We start from the raw sequence: 22,404 nt of genomic DNA, 5'->3' as shown, positions 1-22,404 counted from the left end.
ATTTAAAAAGAATTAATGGATGAATATTTGTTTTTATTTTAATGGCATTTTAGATAGATTGGATAATTCCATGAAATTTCAGTACATCATTATAATGTATATTATAAAGTATAAATTGAATATATATTGTTATTTAAAGCATAGATTGCTTGAATGAAAACAAATAATTTAAAATAATTTAAATTACTGTATTTTATTGACTTACTAGTTTACTTAAATCTTGAGAAATAAGTCTTTCTCTTAACAGAATTTAGACATTTTTTAATTTGTAATTCAGCGACTGAAACAAAAAAAGACAATTGTTACTGTTAGTATTGATAAAAAAGAATAAAAAGAACATATTCTGTCCTCAGTGCAGAAACACACTCTTATCTGCTGTGTAACTGGAGTGTTTTGTCTTTCATTTTTACAAGCGGTATTTAATGGAGGGGAACTTGTCCAACGGAGCATCACTGTTAAAGTAGATGTAGACTAGCTCAGGGCAAACATTACATCCAGCTCCATTAACTACAGTGAGCACGCTCTTCATTAGCTGTAACTGTGTTTGAATGCAAAGAGAGGACAAATGAGAGCAAAGACTCTGTTTGCTGCGGGAAATCACACACCCACATTCACATCCAGTTCAACTGATCTGGACGGACAAAAAGCTCCAAGAAGCTTTTTGGAGAAAAAGCACTCATGAGGACGTACTTAACATCTTCCCACAGCCAACAATATCTGAGTGACCCAGACGAGAATTTTGTTTGTCAGATGAGATGTTTATTTAATAATTCAACAGTATTTCTTCTCTCAGTGCAGATGGAAACTTACACATCCTCTTAAAGTGATTCCTATTAACAGAATATATTTACACTTTTACAAATGTTTGTTTCACATAATCTGTAAGACACATCATGAACGTTTATATCGGAGCAAACGGAGTCACTCCCTCTAATCAAGCAATTTGTGTTAAAAAGTGATTAAATTTGTTGGTGCAGCAGCCTTCTGATTAAAGTGATGATCTGCACTTAAGGTTAAAGCACACCCACAAATTATTGCAAAATTTGTCTTGTTTTTTCATTATTCTAGCAAGAGACCGGTCAAATTTGATAAATTTACTGTTGTTTTCTCGCAGTGCGGCACATTAAGTCGTCAATGTTACACGTGCCTTGTCAGGTCAACATTGTATTTTAGTGTTTTTTCTAATCTCTCTGTACAACCACATCTACAGTTTATGTGCACATGGATATAAATACATCACGCTCAGGGCCATGCGGCTGTCACAGGGCTATAAATGTGGTTTACTGCAAAGCTCTGACTGGTTATGTTACAGTGAGAGTGGGTTCACAGGTAGATGGTTTACCCTCATGTATCATGCTGCTGCTACGTGGAGGAAAGCCAGGCACCAGAAAATCTTCAGTATCGAAAGCAAAGATTACAGATATTAAAGGTTGTTAAAGGAGTAGTTTGACATTTTGGGAAATTTCTCTTTCTCGCTGAGAGTTAGATTGCAGATTGCACCACTTCCACTAAACCACTAATTAAGACTTTATATGTTGTTATCATATTACATGTGTAATCTGTACCAAATGTTGCGTGCAAAAATGTCAAGTTGTGGGTTATATGTCAGACTATTTCTTTCTATCTCAACTGCTCCCAGAAGAGTCCACATGAACACTTGGAGTATTCACAACCTAATAAGTGAAAATCTGGAAGCTCGAGTTGTGACGTGTTTGCTGACGTTTTCAGAAATGGTGGAAGCCACGGAAGTTGAATATTAAGATAAAATATCATAAGTAGTCATGTAGAGTTTTCTGTAGTTTTATAAAAGGTCTGAGGAAAATGCTGATATTCTCAATGGCCTCATCTTTTTCTTCTGCTATTATACAACCCCATTTCCTGCTTTACTCGACCAGCTCCCTACCTTGTGAGATTTTTAGCCTCGGTGGCTTCTTGACCACAGATGTATAAAGAGAACTGGATACAACATTGAGGCAGACCCTGTTCATTCCAATAAAAGTTGCTAAGTGGAACAAGAAGCCAAAAACGTTCAACTGTCGCATACAAAATTACAATCTGCACTGCTGCCCTTCAGACTTCCACCAGCCGAGCCGACGACTTTTGGTTTAGCACTCTGCTAACTTGCAGGGGAATAAAATCATTTAAGTGTGTGGCTTTTCTAGACTGTCAAAATGTTATTTAACGAAAGAAATGGATCAAACACTGAGTCTTTTTGCCAGGACTGTGACGCTCAAAAATAAAATTATCCACTGATTTACAGACACCTCTTTCCCAATCTAAGTCTATGGGAAACATCTTTTTTGGGCCCCATGGCATCACCTGACGGACTCATAAAGACCACAAATTGGGGAAACAGCTAGCCTGGCTCTGTTCATACCACCAAATTTACCCACCAGCACCCTAATCAGCTGACAGTGATGATAAGACTCAAGGAAGATAAACTCTGACACATAACCCTCTGTAAAACCACAAACTGATGTTTTTACACTTCACAAACATCGTTCATTTATGAGTTTTAGAGCTGATAGTATGTGGATTTTATTACCTTTGGATAGAGCTAGGCTAGCCGTTCCCCCGTTTTTAGTCTTTATGCTAAGCTAAACTACACGGCTGCTGGCTCCAGTTTTACATATATTAAACAAACATAAGAGCGGTGTTGTTTTTCTTATCTAACTCAAGAAAGAAAGAAAGCAAATGAGCGCAACTTCCCAAAATGTTAAACTATTCTTTTGGGTAATACAACACACCCAGGATCCAAAAACGTGGAGGCACAAACTCTCCACTGCTGAGGAATCCTGCGCGGTGAGAGCAGCCCTGCTATGAAACATCACTCAGCCGGCCTCTAACATCAGAGCTGTATGATCACATTGTCACTGCGGTCACATTGATAGGGATGCATGTAAATCACATGATACAAAACCTGCACAGCAGCGGCTGGAAGGACATCTCATGTATTTGTGCGTTGCTGCTGAGAATATTACAGACATATATTATAGCTACCATTATGCATTTATATTGTGATATGTATTCAAACAACAGCAAAGTGTGATCTTAAAATATTGTTCAGTAGAGCAACCTCTCAAATCAAACCCCCTGTATACTGCAGTACGCTCTCTCAGCTAACGGAAACGTCCCTATTTCAGCACGTATTGCCATTTTCTATTCTTAATTATTAATGCTCACAACTCCCTCGCTCTTACGCACATCACAGTGTTATGAAATTTAAAGGAAGTTTAATGTTATTGCACTCTGACGACTCCACGGATGTAGAGGGAAGCTTTTAATGAAGCGAGGTGTCTTTGAAACCCAGAGGGATGGTAGGCGATGAACAGGAAAATATGAGATTGTAAATGCATTAAGCTCAAGAGGCTGTGTGATGTCTCTTACGCAGGAGAGACAGTTTGGACACTTAAGTCACAAGATTGTGAGTTTAATAACATGAAGCAGCTCACGGGGACGTCACTCTGATGTGGACTGATGCTTTGGTGTGAGATATTTGAGTTCAAGCATCGGTAGGAACATGCACACGTCTGACACAAAGTGGAAGAGCAGCTGCCTTTGAATGAAAACATGAATCACATCTTGAGGTTCAAACTGTCAAGAAAGGCAAATGAAAAGTAAAAGAAAGACCCAGGGAGGAGCCTCTCAGCGCTACATTAGTATTATTACTCGTGAAAATAAGAATTCACCTCTGCAGCTAAGTGCTTCGTTTATAGCTTCACCTCGAGCATGCGTAAAATGCAACTTCAGTCTCATGTTTACAGTGAGTGTCAGAGTAACTTAAGGAAACGTGAGAATTAAGAAAGCTTTGGTGATCTGACCGCGATATTAAATGCACAGGCTGATTCACGGCAACTTCATGCATGTAGCCGATGATGCTATTTGTCCATCGCTCAGGAACAAAACCCAAAAGATTGACTTCAGATCAGTCTGTAACACAGGTTCTCAATTTATAGTGTATAATCTGTCTCTTTCTTTAAAAAGAACAGATCAACATTTTGATAAATGCACTTATTACCTGTCTTGCCAAGAGTTAGGTGAGAAGATTAATACCACTCTCATGTCTATATGGTAAATATGAAGCTACAGCCAAGACATGACAGCTAATAGCTAACAAATACTGCAAAATATGATGTTATTGGTACATTTTCCATTTTCTTTCATCCCATGCCTGTCTCCTAAATCATGTGGTGCAGTCTGTATTTTTCATGGCCAATATCATATAATGTCGGCTGCTTAAACATAATTATTCTATCAAATCAATGTTTTCTCCACACATATTTCTTTGAGGCCGGCCAAGTTCACCAAAGTTGAACATGGTTCAACTTCACGTGAAGCAAAGATGCAAACTTGCTGTTCCACTATTGTGTTGTTCACCTCTTTGCTTGCATTGAATGGAAGTGAACGGATGGCAAATATTCACCAATGTTAATTTTGCATGTGTGACCGTGCTTTTAAGGCCCTGACACACCAACCCAACGGTCGGGCGTCGTTCAACGTCGGGCTGTTGGCGAGCGTTTGTCGTGCTCGGTGCTGCAGTTTGTTCTTACTGTTGGAACTCATTGACGCTCTTTTCGGTAGCAAGAGCAGTGGAGTGAGGTTAAAACAAATTTGTTACATAAAGTAAGATTTAAGTTTTTCTTAAACTATTGAGCTGTTTAGCAGAAACGTTTCCTGGTGGTTTCTGTTGTTGTTCGTTCAACTTCGGATTGTGTTGTTAATGTGCTAACTAGCGTCAAAATGGTCTTCTGGAGTTCCCTTTCTGAATGATGATTACAGACGGCCGCTGTCTGTTGCTATGGAGAATTATTTCCTTTCAGGCAGGCGCAAAACATACTGGTGCTGTTGGGAAGATTTCGTTACTTTCAGACAGTCGGGCTAGCTCTTTCTTCTGCTAGTTGTGCTAAGCTAAGCTAACCAGCCGCCGACATCAGCTTCATATTTACCTCAAAGTCATGGGAGTGGTATTAATCTTCTTATTTATCTCTCGGCAGGAAAGCAAATGTGTGTATTTCCCAAAATTTCCTTCTGGTCTGTTAGCTCATGTGTTGAGTAAAGTAATGTAAAGCTAGTATCATTTTTGCTTATTGTAAGCCTGTGGTCAGAGCTGATTTTAGAGCTTCTGGGAAGCTGGGCGCAGACATCCATTAGCTTGTCTCCACTAGTCAGACTGTAGCTGTGTCACGGTCGGACTGGCTGAGGGCCAACATCTCCTCTGATTTTTAGAGCGGGCCTAAACAGTGTCGCAGCACAGCTGAGCCAGCCTGAAGAATAAATAGTAACATTACAAATAAAGAATGTCCTCTTTTTCAGGAATGATGCAATTTGAGTGTAATTTAGTTATTCGGGAAATACGTTTAAAAACATTGTGTGATTGGAGGACAATTATCAATACATTTTCACTTTTATTGGCTAAATGTTAAAATCAGAGGAGATGCCGACCATCAGTACACCTCATACCACAGCCAGCCGGAGCCATGCTGAACACTAGTGGAGACCAGACATATTATTCGTCCTTGGCGCCCGCATCATGCTGCCCGTCCTGCGGTGAAACCCTCTGCAGTACCAACAGGCCAGAAAACGTCAGGGAGATCCCGACCCACCACAGCGTTATCTGGGCTTCACCAAAGATCAGCTGGCCCAGGAAAGCCTGCAGGAGAGGATACAAATCTGTTTATTCTTTGTCAAAGTAATTCAGTCTTTACATTTTCATTGAAAAAACAGCTAATAAAGAAGCGTCCTTTAAAGAACTCAACTTGCTTGGGGGCCACTTCTGCAAAATGATCGGAGGTTAGGGGCCAGTTCCAGCAGCCCCTTACATGCTTCCAGGAAATTAGGATTTTAGGACATTTTTCGGATTTTAGGAGGTTGAAGGATTTTCTAACATTTCTAGGGTTTTAGGTAATTTCTAAGATTTTGGGACACTTCTAGGACTTAAAGACATTTCTAGGACTTTATCTAATTTCTATGATTTCAGGGCATTTCTAGGATTTTAAGACATTAGCGGCTTAGCTAGGACCTCCGTCTAGAGATGCGGGGGATCCTCCACTGGCACTTTATTTTTGATAAACAGGCTCTATTTTGATGCTGTTTTATGCACTCTGCCACCTTATGTATACTAAAAATACAAAAACAGTTTCCAGTGTCAATCACTTTATTTCTGTTGTTGATTAGAAAATGGTTGTTGGGCCACCCAGAACCATAGCGGGGACCAGATTTGGCACAGGGGCCTTAAGTTGAGTATCACCACTTTAAAAGATACGTCAAACAAGGAGTTGAACTTTGACAAGAAATTCCTATAAGAGGCCTGAATCCCTGCGACAAGTTATTTCTGAATATAGTCCAGCCTATTTTCTAAAATAAAGCAGCTCATATAAGGACGAAAGGATATAAGGTCACTCTGAAATTAACTTACACTCCTCTACAGTCTGATGTGAAGTATTAAGCTTAGAGGACAATTAGTAAGAGTCGTGTTAGAGAGACTGTTACTTACGGAAGATATGAAGTTGGAGGCGGTGGTGGTCACAGTGGTTCGGGTGGAGGAAGAGGAGTACCTGAGTGCTTTAGCAAGGAAGGTCCACATCACAGCATTGCAGGTGAAAAGCAGCCCGCCGCACAGCAGCCTCAGAGGGATATGGAGCTGAAGTACAAAAACAGAAACTCTGAAGTTAATGACAACTGATTATTGTTTTGTGTCCACTTTAATGCCTGATAATGACTTTATCCTAAAAAGGTACTAATTGTGCACCACAATGCAGCTGTGTTACCTTATAATGTAATTTATTACAGAGTTATTAAAATAGATATAGCCCAATGTTTATGCAGCATTTTTATGTTGCAATTGCTGGAAGTGAAGCATCCACTAGCTATATACTATAATTTCTGTGGTAGTTTAATCAGTTAAAAAATGCATCATACTTTATAAATTGATTATGTTTTGTATGTAAAATCTGTAAAGTAACTTGTGAAGTAAAATCTCCTGGAGTAGAAGCAGCCCATGAAATGCTAGTACCTCACAATTTTACTTAAAGGTGCAGTATGCAGGATTTAGGGGGACATATTGGTCGAAATGGAATATAATCGCAAATGCAGTACAGTTAAACCTTAAAATCGTACATCATTACAGTCGGCTACTTGAGTAAATGTACTTAGTTACATTCTACCGCTGCAAATATCACATCTGACAGAGTTAAGAATAACATTATTAATTTTAATAATTATAATAACATTGTTAACATGAGCATTACATGCTGGAGGGACCCTGTTATTTTGCCTAGACCAGATGAAGTCTATGACGCATTCAAACCTGGTGCTGAATATTAAGAGAATTTGATTTGCATCCTCCTGCACATCTTATTTGCCTTTTTAATCATCAGGCCACCGTTTATGCGTCCAGACACCTGCCTGCACATGACATGTTTCTGACATCACCACATGACGTGTGCGTAGAGCGCGTGAAGGTCACACACCAAACCTGACCCCTCTTTTTTTTTTTTTGTACAGAAAACAACCTCATCTCCATCTCCATCAACACACGCTGAGACAAGTTTCTTACAAAATAACGCGATAACACGCACTCGCACGAGCTGCAATGTCATTCAGCAGCACGCGGACACGGCACGAGAGCGCAGCTGCAGCATGGGCTCCCCCCGTGGTGTGATGCTGCTGATGGTGCTGATGCTGAGGGAGGGATAACCCCCCAACTTCCTCCGCGAGAAATCACCCCTCTGCGGGCATGCACGCTGCATTATTCATCCTCACCGCGTTAATAATTCACTCTAGCTGAAGCCTCACCCGGTCACACGCGGTAGTTTCGTCCGCTTGTCTAAATTTCCGCTGCTCTCCCCACGTCCGGAGTCCGGTTTCACACACTCCCTTCAGGTAGTCGGCTCCCAGGGACAGTTTAGCCGACGACGACGCCACGGCCCCGAGGAAACCCGCCAGCAGTGCATAGAAAACTCCCGGGAACATGTTGATGAAGATGAGCCGAGGCACATAATTCTCTAATCCGCCTTTTACATCTCTGCCTCTGTGTGTGCTGCTGGTCCGGACTGAGCCGCCTGCTGTATGGTATGTGTGTGTGTGTGTGTGTGTGCGTGTGTGTGTGTACCACTGTGTTTCCCTGCACTGTCTACACACAGCCGTCCGGTGGCAGTCACACAACACATGGTCAAACTGGAGAAGTGCCGTGGTTGGACTAAAAATACTCTGTTGCATTCTGGGAAATGAAGTTTAATTATTTCTCTATCTCTTATGCTTGACATCAGAGCGATTATACTAATCACAGTTTTCTACCGGGAATTAATAAAGTATTTCTGATTCTGAATATGAGTAAGAAGGCATTTCTTCAACTCCAGGATTTCGTCTCAAAAGATATGGGTTTTTTTTAAAAATCTAACGACCAATTTATGGTGGAGGGAGGGTCACGCATTTTCCCATGTCACAAGCTATTATTATTATTATTATTATTATTATTATTATTATTATTATTATTATTATTATTATTATTATTATTATTATGTCACTCAAGGAAAAATATTTGTAGCTCCGGGAATAAAAAAAACAAAACAAAAAACAAACATAGTCACACCCTAGCCACCACCCTACTCTGACAATTTAGGAACATATTTTATGTGATATTCTATGTAAGAGAGATTATCATTAATAAACAGTGAATTGACGTCCCTCATACTCTTCTGTGCTATTTATACTGGGTGGAATAGAGGACAATCAATGCTAATTTAATGCCCTTGTGTGTGGGTGTAAAGTATGACTTCAGCCGATCCAGACCTCTGGTCCCTTCAGCATACTAATGAGTGGCATTATAAAGGCTCATTACATTAAAACACACTGGGTATATTGATGGGAGGTGTGTGTGTGTGTGTGTGTGTGTGTGTGTGTAGGCAGTAGATGCTCACACATAATCCTCATTCCTATCGTCAGTGCCCTTTGCAGAGAAATGAGCCTGTCATGGAGGTGGAGCCAGAACAAGATCAAATTATTTCTCTAATTAGGAAAAGAAAGCGAAATCACCATAGTCAATGTATGGGCCCGTAATGACCGTATTAAGAGCATTGTCATAAAGACAAGAGTGATGGGAGACAGACGTCCCTCTCTTCATCAGGCTCGACAGAGACGATGAAGAAAGAATGGCTTTTGTGGTGAAATTGGCCCTAAAAAAAGGACCTTACATTCAGATCAGTAGGCATAATCAAATCAAAATTAATTGTGGAATATGTTCCATGTCGATAGCGTTAGTGTTTTTGTGATGTTTGAAATTATTTTGTATATTTTAATGAGTAAAAAGGTAACGCTGCTCACTTATTCCATGCAATACAAGCTTAAAACAACGTTTTGATCCTACTTGGATCTTTGTCAGGTCAAAATGTCTGATGAAATCACACCTATATTTATACATACACCAATAGGCTGACAAACTCTGTGGTGGCAGGTGTTGTTAACCATCTGGACTGCTCAGGACGGTGAAACAACTGACAATCAACAATTAAATAAATTACACAGAAATAGTACATATAGAAAAAATACACTGGAAAAGAAAAACAGTGATGTCAAGGTCACATTACAAAACATATCTCAATTGATAAAAACATTATATCAAGATTCTTTATATAGAAATTCATCTTTATATCAAAATACTTCATATTAAAATTCATCATCAGTCTTCCTGAGTAGTTCAGATTGTTTTTTATAGCCTTTGTGATGTATAACTGCTCTCTTTCACTGTATATTTTAATAATACTGCATGTAAAAGCCCAACTAGAGATGAGGTGACACACATCAGTTTCATATTCTGTATCAGAATCAAATAGAAATAGATATTTAGGAAAATACTTGATTAAGTAGCTTGTTATTGTTTAATCTGATGTGTATCGTCTGTCTTTTTATAATAGTTAATACCGTTTTTATATTAAAATGTATATCAAAAATTAATAAGCGATTATATGTGGTTTAAATATAGCTTAACCACACCAAATTACATGAATTACACCAGAACAGATTTTCAGAATAATTAGAAGTGGATAAAAATGGTGTCTTTTGTAGCAATGACTTTGAAAGTACTTGTCATATATTTTATGAATGCCTTTACACTCAATTGTTTTGGATGGAAATAGAAAATTTATTGAGAGCAAAGGTTCAACTAGAATAAAAGACATAATATATTTTTGCATGATAAAAATATAGTTGATAGTCGGAAAAAAATATTTTGAATTTATTTATTTTTTTATAGGGAATGTTACATTCAGAATTGACTCAAAAGGAACCCAAAATACAAAAATTCAAAATAGAAATAGAACATTACATGGACTGAAAAATAGCAAAGCTGAGAAAACATGGGACGTTAGCAACTCGTTACATATTTTTGTTTGGTACTTTGGTTGGCGCCCTTATGTATATATGTAAATAGTTCTATGTAGTTGTCCTGAATGGTTTTTGTCTTTGTTTTGTCCTTTTTGTTTTTCTTGTTGTTTTGTTTGCAGTATCCTACTTCCTGTTTGTTTGAGGCTGTTCGTGTAAAGTCGATTATTCCGACATCACATGAACGCAGCACTAGAGCTCTTCCGTAGTACTTGGTTAGCAACATGAATCTTTACTGCGACATTAAACCCTCTGAGCAATAAAATACAGCAAATCTTCTTCGTAGCGTCCATACATTTTCCATTATTGGATTTACAAAAGCTCCTGAACACACCAAAGTCGGAATAAATAAAGTTACTTCCCAACTCGGCTAATGAACCTTCCGAGGAGCACGTGAACGTACCACAACATTAACGTTAGCCGGAGGTAACTCGCAGCTAGCTAACGTTAGCTTAACGTAAATCTGCATTAGCTGACTTTTTTGGCCATCTGGGGGCAGCGAAAACCAGTTCTGAGCACGAAATCGAGTTTCTAACCACCTCTTATGTCGACATGGCGAATTTGTTGGAAAACAGTTGTTTATTTACACACCCAACCGCCACGGAGCAACATTAGCATCAGTTTGGAGTCATGTTTCTGGTCACCTGGTGATTAAAAGGTAAGTTCACGTCTTCACTCAACTTTATTTTAACATAGTTCAGCTCTTTTCTTCATGTGAACCAACTCATTTCATTGCTAAATACACCACTATATTTAATCTTATATGATGCCTGTGTACTTTTACACACTCCGTGTACTGTTGCGCGTTAGTCGGGTAACAGCTTATAGTGGTTTACAGCTTTTTATGTGAAAACTGCGACAGAAAATGACACTTGGAGCCGTGAGAGTGAGGCTAAAACAGTAAATTTGAGGATGGGACTGCGAAATAATGAGCTGAAACCCACTATACAGCTCAGGTGAAGTGTTATTAAGGTCCTGTGCCTCTTGATATAAATTAGCATAGTCAGAGACTGATAACAGTTAGCTTCGTGGATATAATTGCAAAAGAACCAAGGCTTATTATCATTTTATACTATTTTAAATTGTATTTTATTTACAAAAATACAGTTATAAAAACTTTACTTCCTGCAACAATTAATCACAACAAAAACAAGTGCTTAATAGTAATAAAAGTATAAGCCAAAAGACTAGTAGTTGACAGGTAAGTGAAAGCACTCTAGGATAGATAAAATAATAATAAAATAAAAGTAAATTAATAAATGACAACAATAATAATAATAATAATACAGCCATCTCTATTATGTAAAGGATGTTTTAAATCAAAACTAAGTTCCCACTTTGATAAATTAGGTCCCAAATAAAGAGATAATAAATTAGTTAAATAAAAAATAACACAGGAAAAGTAAACATCAATAAATAAATAAAAATAAAAGAGCACATTGACTTGTGACTTGTTATTTTGTTTACACTATTCAAATTTCAAAATGAAAATTACAGAGTGCATTCCCCAATGCCATATTTCACAGGCATTAATTGCTGGTACCGAACAAATCTATAATATAACAGAAGAACTGGGAGTAATGTTAGTATTCAGTTCACGCACAGGTTTCTCTCGTAAAGTCTTGTCTTTAGGGTTTTAAAAAGTCGATCCATCTCAACCATATATTGATATGGATGTTTCAAAGGCAGTATTTAAACATTTTGTTAATAAAAAATAAAATACATATTGTTTATGTGTGATTTTCACATAATTAATACACTGTACATCAACATGTATCATACTCATTTTAGAAAACTAGTCTTAACTCAGTCTTGATCAAATGTGTAAATACAATGCTTTTTTAGGTCAGAACACCCAAATTCTCTCTAGACAATTACATCACATTTTGGAGGTGATCTCATCATTTTCCTAACCAGGCCAAGTGTAAACCCAAATTAGTTTTTTGGCCAGTAGATGTCTCTAATGTGCTGCAGAGAAATACATCCTCACCAGCCTGCTGAGGATGTAAATCACTGACATGTGTCCATTTATTTCTGCAGCTGTGTCGTGAGTTGAGGTTATTTTGAAATATAACCTGCTTTGTCTGTTGATGCTTTGACAACTTGTTGCCACAGCTCCATATTACCTTTCCATCTTGGCATTTGTGAGCAATAAAATCTTAATTAGCCTGTAAAAGAAAGCAATTACGGCATCACTGATGCTTTGAATAAATCTGCACATGTCAAGCTAAGTTAGAGAGTGATGATAGGGTGATCACAGAGGCACAGAAAGAAGGAAAAGAAAGAAACAAGCACATGATAATGCAGGGCCGGAGCTTGAGCCAGTGTCTGTGAAAAAGGATATTGAAGTGGTGAGCAATGACAGTGCAGAAGAAAAAAAGTAAGGTGTTTCTGTCACAGTGTCCTCGCTCTCCTCGCTCTGAAACAAGCTTAAAGGAAATGACCGTCCTCGGTCTGTCACATTTTGACACTGTCACCCTTCCAGAGTGTCTGCTTAGCAGGAAAAGTCTGAAATCAAGAGGAGCCATTAGCTGTTATATCCTCGCTTGTAGTTTCCAGCCTGAAGCTCCTCTGACAAACACAAGTGTCAAGTTAGAGCACAAATTGGTGCTCCCTCGTCAACTGAGCGATAATTGAGCCCACAGAGAGCTTTCGTGACATTCTTACTGAAGGTCTGTCACTGCCTTCTTGTGTCTTTGTCCACCTTTTACTGCTTTTGGTCGTGTAAGGTGATTTAATAAGGAAGAAAATACCATCCTTGATGTGTTGGGTTCATTAGTGGAAGGACTTCAACTGTGACCTTTAACTCGGCTATCTGTTGCTGGCTGACAAATATAGATTTTGACGAATTAAAAGGACAATTCAGCTATTAAAAGACTGTTAATATAAAATCCAAATGCAATAACAGTCCCAACCCTTTCTTTAACACATTATTTAGCTATTTTAACTTTTCTTGGATCAGTGAATAGTGTCTTTAAGCATAGGGCATTAACAGTTTTGGGCTGCTTTTGACTTTTTTGGTTGTGTTCTTTAGCACGCACACCCAACATGGACACAAAGGAAACACCATAAAAGAGATAAAAAAGAAGGGAAAAATGCCTCCACACTTCTATCTAATTTCTTTTTTTGCTCACTTCTTATTCTACAAGGACATGCCAAATAAAAAAGCACTTTGGGAAGATAAGTGTTTTTTGTGTGTGCATTTAATTGTTATTCAGTAGCGCCAAATAATTTATAAGCTGCACACACATTAGACCAACTGAACTAAAAACTCTTGTTATTTTGACTAAATAAGGTTTCTATTGCACAACTTCTACTTGCTCTGTACCTTTCTGTATTTTATTGTGTCCATATATACTTGCCTCTGTGTTTGAATTGAAAGGTGCTATAACTGTTCAGTTTATATATCAACGAATATTTAAACTGAAGTGACCTAATCAACACTGATTGACTCAGCAGCTTTTAGCAGTGGAGCTCTACTCACTGGTGACTCAGCCCAGTTTTCATTCACAGTACGTTACTCTCTTGTTAAAAGCGAATTAAAAGACCTTGAGCGAGAGATAGACTCTTGTAAATAACAGGCGGCTACACTAGTATCCATGTGTTCAGTGGTGGATATGTAGGGTTTTTTTAGAGCTGAACTGAACTTATTACTGAACAGAAAGAGTCTGAATCAGAAATGAACATTTTTTTTAGTTTTGTACATATGTAGCACCTTTGAATGTTCATACACTGTATTCTTTTACAAGTGTCTTTGAGGGGCGATGTGCTCACTTATTGTTGTACTTATTAAAAATACCTTACAATGGGAATGCATTCATTTACTGTTGTACTTACTTAAAGGTCCGCTGTGTAGGATTTAGGGGGTTATTTTGGCAGAAATGGGATATGATATAGTAAGTTTATTTTCTTTAGTGTATAATCACCTGAAACTAACAATCCTTGAAATTAGGGATGTTAGATATATTGGTTAAGGATAGTTTAGGTGAAAAAAAGATCTCAAACCCAATAGTTTTTTACCAGCTTTAAATCATGTGTCAGTTTGTGTTAGGAAGGAAGGGACCTCTGCCGATAATGCAGCTCACAGTAAAAACCTCCTGAATTGAATTGAATGAGTTATTCATTTTCCGCCACGATTGACAGCTGTATGTACCAATCCATGCCCTCGTATTCAGTGGAGCTGCTCACGATTGGTTGGACGAATGTTTTGGCAGGAACTCCCTCACTGCAGATATCTCTACTGCGCAGACTCTGGCACGGTAATTTAGATTAGCGTTGTGTCTGTGATTTCCTCCTCTATGCTAAATAAATGAACATGCCATGCCTTTCTTTTTACCTAACTCTTTGCTATGAGAAGATTTGGACATTTACTATGTCATGTAGGCAGTGTGGTTTATGGTCTAGTAAGATACTCAGATGTTAAGTACTTTTGTGTTGATATACTGGTATTATTTACCTATCCTCCTTCCTCTGAAGGTTTTCTGACCTTCAGAGCAGAGGCTTATTGAATGTTCCTGAAGTATGAACAATGCAGACTCCATATCATTCATCTCTAGATATGATAAAGACTTATTCGGTAGTTGCCTTGATGAATATACATGGCTTCATCTTTCAGCCCACCATGCAGAGAGGCAGCAAGAGAAGTCAAATATTCACTCATTGGCACACAGACATATTTGAACTATAAAATTGCTCTCTCCTGCTCTCAGCTTACAATCTGACACACAAATACACACAATCTGCTGACCTTGTCTGCGTACAGGGTCAATAGTCCCCTCTCAGTCCATTAGGTAGTTATGGGCGAGGTTGCTGGTCTTTGTGAATAATGCAGGCTGTTGTGAAAACATATGCAAGCTTTTGGCAAGTCAAGTATCACCACATCATTTATGTGACAGACTGAACTCCCTCAGAAATATAATTACATGCAGTATGACCGAACATCAGGATTACATTGAACAGGGTTCCCATGATCATGGGCTCACGGGCCCGCCAGGCCTGTCAAATACTTCTTTGCTGAGGAGAGCGTAATTCTGCTTTAAATGGCTGCATTTTGTATTTATTTTACAGACAATTTTTAAAGAAAAACATGCCTGTGGGTTTTGAAGGCATGTGTTCTTTCAAAGAAGTGATTATTTTTCTTCTTTTGTAATTTTTTAAGTTATTTTTATAGAAAACTTAAAACATTTGGGAATTTTTTTTTCTTATTTATTTATTTAACATTGCTTTGGAATGCATGCTTTCTAAAACAAGCTTTTTTTCTGATTTTTTTACTGTGATTTTAGGATAAAAAAGTAAATCTTTCTTAAATTTTTTGACAGGCATGTCTTCTAAAAAGAAATTGTTTTAAAATTTCTGACAGTCCTTGAACACATCATGTGTGTTGAAATTACGTCTGATGTTTTTGGTCCTTTAAAAAAATTATGGAAAAGTTTTGAAATTTTTGTCCATGACAATTTGTAAGAACCCTGAAAACAGTAAAACCAAAATAATAGCAAACAGGATGTCAAATAAGCTTCTTGTCAGAGAGCAAAGGGAGAAAGACATTTTATAGAGACATGTTGGCTGACGGTAGTTTTTACAACAAGCAGATAAAATGTTCCCAAAACAAACCGACTGGAGATAATCTCAGTCCCTGACGTTGCCAGGAACAATTAAACCAGGTGAAATGCTAATCTGATCCAGCTGCTCTGTCAAACGCAGTGTCAGCAAGAACATAGGAACAAATCAAGGTCGCTCATGCCTCACGGTACGTTTTTGTTGGGTTTTTGTTTTTCTCAGTCTAAGAGGAGGAGTATTACATGGATTTTGTGTGTATTTATGCACAAGATAATGGGCAGTGTGCAGGGACAAGGACAGACAAGCTCACACTGATAAGATTGACAGTGAAATATACCCATGCTTATTCAAATTTTGACAGCCTGCTCTAAAATGAACTCAACTCAGTAGTTTTTCCAATAACCTTTCAAATTGTGCGCTAAGAACAGATCGTTCATTCTGACTATATCAACGAGCAAAACTCTCCGTCCTTCCTCTCACCGCAGTCGCCTTTGAGATGCCAACATCCATTAAAAGCGATAAAATATTAGGTTGTGGAAATCGGGGCAGCACTAGAACTAAGAGATGAGAAGGTGTGCTGATGGAGGATTTCTTCACACTACTTTATCTTTAAAAGCTGAGTCCCGAGCTTTTTCTTTGCTGAGCCTTTGCAATCAATCAATCAATTAATTTCTGAAAGGCTGTCAGACTTCTAAATGCCAAACGTGCTAGACAGCAGCATACTTTGATCAAGTGAAGGTTTGCTTGCACAAAGTCTGCTGCTGCAACATACTGAAATACCCTGAATGACAGCACTTTTTAGTACACTTTATGGCCAAAAGTATGTGGATATTTGAATATTACATCCAAATATGTGTGTATTGACATTTCAGGACAAAATCGCCAAACTTCTGGGAACAAAAATTGACCTAATTGTGCTGGGACAAAAATGTACCCTTAAAATGGTACAGATATGGCCTTTTAGAGGATACAGCCCCAGTGATAAGCACTTAGTACCTTGTGGTGGGAAATTTGTACTCTTTACAACACAAGAATCAGTCAAAACCTTTTACACTTTCAACATTTAACTCATTTAACTTAATTTAATTTTAAGTGATCGATTTTACAATTATGTTTGTATTACATTAGAATGCAGGTAAAACATCACATTACAAAAACATTTTCTATCAACACAATATTTCAAAATCACTTAGCATTTTTCAGAGTAATGTAAAACAAATCATTTATATGCATATATTTTCTCCCTGTTTAAGTTACACACCCTAGACTAGGCATGTCAAACTGGTCCACAGGGGGGCCGGTGTGGCTGCAGGTTTTTGTGCCAACCAACCAAGAGCACACAGTTTGACCAATCAACTGTCTGAAGACGGAGATCAGTTGATTAAATGAGTCAAGTCTGGTGTGCTGCTACTTGGTTGGAAACAAAACCTGCAGCCACACCGGCCCCCCTGTGGACCAGTTTGACATGCCTGCCCTAGACAGTATCAACAGATCACGTTATGATAGCAGTACAACAAAATTTTGTTCTCTTCTTTCTCTCTTCTTTTCATGTTTCTCTTTTAAGTCATACATATTAATGTATAGCAATGTGTTTTACAGAATATTATATAATATCCCAATCACGCCCCTCCAGGTTTCTCCGTCATTGCCCACGTGAGCATGAAGTCCCCCAGAAGAAGTATGGCGTCACCAGTTGGCTCCCTTTCCAGGGCACAGCCCAGATACTCCAAGAAGGCCGGGTGCTCTGAACTGATGCTGGGTGTATATGCACACACAACAGTCAGAGACCTCCTCTCTGCGACTCACGGTCACATCGAGGTGGCCCTCTTGTTACTCCTCTCCAGGGGTATGGTTCCAGAACCAGTGCTGTGCGTGGAGAACAAATATATCTAGTTGGTACCGCTCAACCTCCCGCACCAGCTCCGGCTCCTTCCCCGACAGTGAGGTAGTGTTCCACATCCCCAGAACCAGTTTGTAACGCTGAGGATTGGCATGCCTGGGGCCCTGCCCCCGCCTGCCACTCAGCACACATGACACCCATCCACGATTCCTTTCCCTGTATGTGGTGGGCCCACAGGGTGGTTTTATTTGAACTTGATATTACTTAATTTATTAATCACAATTGTTTTCCTTATTGGATTGTGTGGGGAAACCGGAGCACCCGGAGAAAACCCACTGAACACAGTGCTCAGAAGTTCACCTCACTGAGTCACCATGTCACCATTGCTCAGGCGTTCACCGCACTGAGCGAAGATGTGAAGCTGCTGTGGCACGTCAATAGTCTCACTAGTCCTGGCAGATTTTGGCTTTAAAATTAAATACTGGAATCGGCCAACACCAACTTTTTTTTTACTAAAATTAGGTGGGGAAAAAGATGTGTATTTATATTGATGTTGGTTATTGGCCAAATAAGCTGTTATATTTTAGCATATCAGATACTGGCAAGAAACCCAGCGTCGTGCATCCGTAGTCATAGGTCAAAGGACAATGGAGATGATGATGTGATGTCAAATGGACCATTATCCAAATATGGCCTCACGTGTATGATGCCATCATTCAAACAAGAACATGGCTCCACATGGATGATATTTGTACAGGGATGCATAGATGGCTGCCAGTTGTCTGGGTAAAAGGATGGTTTTTCCTCTTCAACCTCTGGGACAACACTGGCACATCGCCCGAATTTCTTTTTAAACCAAGAATTTAACTTCTGGCTTACTGGCTTTGTTGCCTTTTCAAGAAGCAGATTAGACTGTTTGAGATCTTTTTTCAAATTGTGCATCTCCATTATCTGCTCATTGATTACTTTGATGTAAGAAGTTCTAGCCCCATTCATCTGCTTGTTTGTCATTTTGAGCCAGGACCTTGTTTTTATGAATTTGTCCTCTAGACGCACATACGTTTGGTTCCCTACCTTTAATTTCTCTGCTAATTTAGACACCTTCCTCTCAGTGATGTCCTCCTTTTCCCTCAGAGCTGTGTTTTCCCATTTTAGCCTTTCAATCTTCATCATCAGGTCTTTCTGTATCAGGACATTTTCACACCTTAGAGCCACTTCTTTTTGACAGAGCAGTTCCTTTAACTCAATGGCGTGTTCCTGCTCTCTTTTTACTTTTTCCATTGATAGCTCCTTTAACTGTGCCTCAGCAGCTTCTAGCTTCTGTTGATGAAGTTTCTTGGTTGTTGATTCATTTCTTGTAAAAAACTCCCAATTCTCTAAACTGAGGTTTTCCCATTCCTCCTCCCTCTTTTTGTAGGTGTTCAGCTCTTTCTTGAGAGCCTGGATTTCATTTTTTTGAGAGTCTATTATGTTGTTTTTAAACTCAATGGTTACCTTCAAGGAACCCAATTCTTTTTCAAATTCCTCCTTGAGTATCTGCATCTTAACTTTAAGCTGTTGTACTTCATCCATATCTGTTTCAAATGTTTGTGCTGTTATGGGTTTCTTTGATAATTTGCGCAAATTAAAGTGGCAATCTACCTATTTAGTCCTGATGTGGCGAGGAATTCCTGCTATAGTATGAGCGACCAACAGCTGTCATCACTTACAAGCTTTGAACATGTTCCACATTCTAGAATGCTCCTTTGATCATGACATCATCACATTCCGTTCCTTTCATCTTTCTAACTTAGGCTCCACCCACAAGCTGATTGCATAGGTGTACAAATTTCAAAAGTAAACAATTCTGTGTGTGTGTGTGTGTGTGTATGTGTGTGTGTGTGTGTGCGTGCGTGTGTGTGCGTGCGTGTAAGACTTGATTGAATGTTGAAAGAGCAAAAGAGCAGATTTATCCATTCCCATATATGTTAATAAAAGTCTAAATTGCAATGCACAAATTTAAGAAGATGATGGGACTGTATTTCACTGGACTTGTGCCTTGTGTGACCTCATGTGACAAACAAATTATTTATTTATTGATTGACTGATTGATCAAAGCCATTTATTACATATTTAGTATTTTCATTTGGCTGACATATTTGATCTAGTAGAGGATTACATTTTTTGAAACTTTATAATTTCACTTTTTTTTATTTAATTTTTTTTTTAGCTAATGTCCTTTATATACCATTACATATATTTAACAGCCAAAATTGGTAATTTCATTGCAGTTTGTGAGTAACTATCAAACACATTGTAAACTTTTTAATTGTGATATACAGTGAACCCTCGTTTATCGCGGGAGTTGCGTTCCAAAAATAACCCGCGATAGGTGAAATCCGTGAAGTAGTCAGCTTTATTTTTTACTATTATTTTAAGGGTATAGTTTTAAGGGTTAAAAAAAAGGATGTTAAAAGGGTTTTTAAAGTTTAAAAAAGCTCCTCCACACATTAACATTTAGGTTTAGAATTTAGCATTTAAAGCTGAAAACTCTCAAATAAACTGAGAAATGTGTTGCTGTCCTGTTCAAAACATGGCTGCTTTTTTACGTTCCTAAAAAGCTGACATTGTGGAGCTATTAGGTTTTAAAGTATCTTCTTCTGGGCTGTAATGGCTCTGGTGCCGGGAGCTGACTGGTAGTGGAAGATGATGAGGGCCCGCCTCGGGCAGTCACAGCTGCCATAAATCTGACTGAGCTGACGTGGGGCTGTAATGGAGGAGATTGGTGCAATGTCAGTGTGTAGCTGGGGAAAAGAAACGCATTGAATCACAGCTCTGGGGAATACGTTTTTTTCATGTTTTACAGTGCTGAGGTGAGGAAACACCCATTTCTCTACTGTGGCTCCCACTACAGCGTGTTCTGTTTTAGCAGAGTGATGGGGGCCGAGGCAATGATGATGCAAGTGCTTAAAACATGGGTGATGTGATGAAGATGATTGGGTGAAGGAGAGAGTGGAAGATTAAAAGGAAGGAGTAATGATAATGAAGATGATGATGTTTAATGTGATGGTACTGCAGAGCTGCAAAAAAGCTCGTCAGCCTAATGCAATCTATCGTTCAGCATTTCTTTCATCTGTCTTTCTGAAAAAAATTAAGTGCACCCTTGAGGTTTACTTTCCATATTCTAAGACAAATCGGCATCCACTACACCAGTTGCTATTAGAAACCAAAACCTTTGACACATGGGCGGATCATGAGACAATGGGCCCCTGGGTACAGATATGCAAAGGACCCCCGCTCTTCTTCTGCATAGGAGCAAGACACAGATTTTGTGGTGGTTTTGCATTTCTTGTGGTCATTTTGTGTCTCCATGTGGTTGTTTCTTGTCTTTTTATAGTTGTTTTGGGTCTCTTTGAGGTACCTTATTGACTTATTGAGGTCATTTTTTGGTCATTTTGTGTCACTTTGTAGTCATTTGGATTCCCTTGTGGTTGTTTTGTGTTTCTTTGTAGTCATTCTGTGTCTCTTTGTGGTCTTTTTGAAATTTTTTATCTGCTATTTTCCATCTCTTTGCAGTTTCTTGGCATGTTTGTGGATTTTTTGTGTCTCTTTGTGGGAATTTTCAGGTTGTTTCTGGTCTGGTTCTGCAGGGGTCAGCAGCTTGGCAGGCATCTCGCCCAAGTGACACATCACCCCCTCCACCTCCCGATGACAAAGTCAGCTCATATACAAGATCACTTTAGAAATATTGACATGATTTGTACAAAATGTGCAAATGTAATGTATTCAGGGTTTGCAGAAATGTACAATGCCAACATTTTCTTCTCAAGACTGGGCTGAATTTTAATGTTATTGATTAGCATATAACTCTGAGATGATGTGAAATATTCTCGGACAATAACATAGAAGCTTTAGCGTTTTTATTCTCAAACAGGAGGACTCACTGTAACAAGAGAATGGGTTTTGGGTATGACAAATAACCACTGGTACTGGTAGGCATCTTGTCATTCATGCTCTGCAGTTTCAGTTCTGAACTGGTACTTTGCAAACTTAACCTCATAAAATAGTATAAAAAAGATAATAACATGCCCCTTTGCTTTAGGATAAAATAATAACTAATAAATAAGGTAGTAAGTCAGTTAGCTGCATGTGCTACTGGTCGCAGCTCACATTAGAAGACACTGTTTAATCCACATGCTTTTGCTCTTGTGTTTTTAGTTTTGGAAACACACTACTAATGTACAGAATATCTCTCTCTCTCTACAGCCCCATGCCAACATCAACATGTGGTAAAAATCCAAAGCTGGACAGACCTACCTTGCTTAGTCACGGTTGCTAACGTGTGATAGGACTATTGCTGTTCAGTAGGGATGTCCCAATCCGATTTCAAACAACAAATCGGGGGCCAGTCAAAACATTTTTTAAATGATCAGGATAGGGAATATTTAGCTTATTGAGCATCCTATCCTTTGTTTTATGTCAGCTGTCACACGGGTGTTTTTACTTTACTGCAGGGCGGTGTGGATGCAGCCTCCGTAACCTCTGCTCCACTCTCCCCTGTAAGGCCTGTAAGTGGCGCTGTAACGCTGCCACAGAAATACACCAAAAACAGAGAATAAGACATGGAGCATGCGCATAAAACTTGTGCAATG

At 38.7% G+C, this 22,404-nt stretch overlaps 2 protein-coding genes across 2 annotated transcripts in view; one reads left to right on the top strand and one right to left on the bottom strand.

The window, feature by feature from the left end:
• Positions 1-720: 720 nt before the first annotated feature.
• On the bottom strand, positions 721-8,130 carry tmem42b (transmembrane protein 42b). The gene is made up of 3 exons (XM_042507070.2): positions 7,795-8,130; positions 6,494-6,640; positions 721-5,650 (listed from the first exon to the last, which is right to left on the bottom strand). Exons 1-3 carry the CDS (start codon positions 7,969-7,971, stop codon positions 5,507-5,509), a joined length of 468 nt encoding a protein of 155 aa, XP_042363004.1. The 5' UTR covers positions 7,972-8,130; the 3' UTR covers positions 721-5,506.
• A 2,610-nt stretch (positions 8,131-10,740) lies between these two features.
• The window catches only part of osbpl10a (oxysterol binding protein-like 10a), a 124,942-nt gene continuing 113,278 nt past the window's right edge, over positions 10,741-22,404 (top strand). Inside the window, exon 1 of the mRNA XM_088090543.1 lies at positions 10,741-11,035. The gene's annotated coding sequence lies outside the window, so the exon portion shown is untranslated. The remainder of the gene's footprint in view (positions 11,036-22,404) is intronic.

This window comes from Plectropomus leopardus, chromosome 17 (genome assembly GCF_026936395.1).
Source record: "Plectropomus leopardus strain MGB_pleo_1.0 chromosome 17, ASM2693639v1, whole genome shotgun sequence".
Classification (NCBI taxonomy): domain Eukaryota; kingdom Metazoa; phylum Chordata; class Actinopteri; order Perciformes; family Serranidae; genus Plectropomus; species Plectropomus leopardus.
Note: the sequence above shows the minus strand (reverse complement) of the source record. Positions and strands in the feature narration are given on the sequence as shown.

Excerpts from the sequence above, each read along its gene's own strand:
- tmem42b (XM_042507070.2), bottom strand. The coding sequence starts at position 7,971 with ATGTTCCCGGGAGTTTTCTATGCACTGCTGGCGGGTTTCCTCGGGGCC. Across the intron at positions 6,641-7,794 it reads AAACTACCGCGTGTGACCGG|CTCCATATCCCTCTGAGGCT; the intron begins GTGAGGCTTCAG and ends TTTGTACTTCAG. Across the intron at positions 5,651-6,493 it reads CCTCCAACTTCATATCTTCC|GCTTTCCTGGGCCAGCTGAT; the intron begins GTAAGTAACAGT and ends CCTCTCCTGCAG.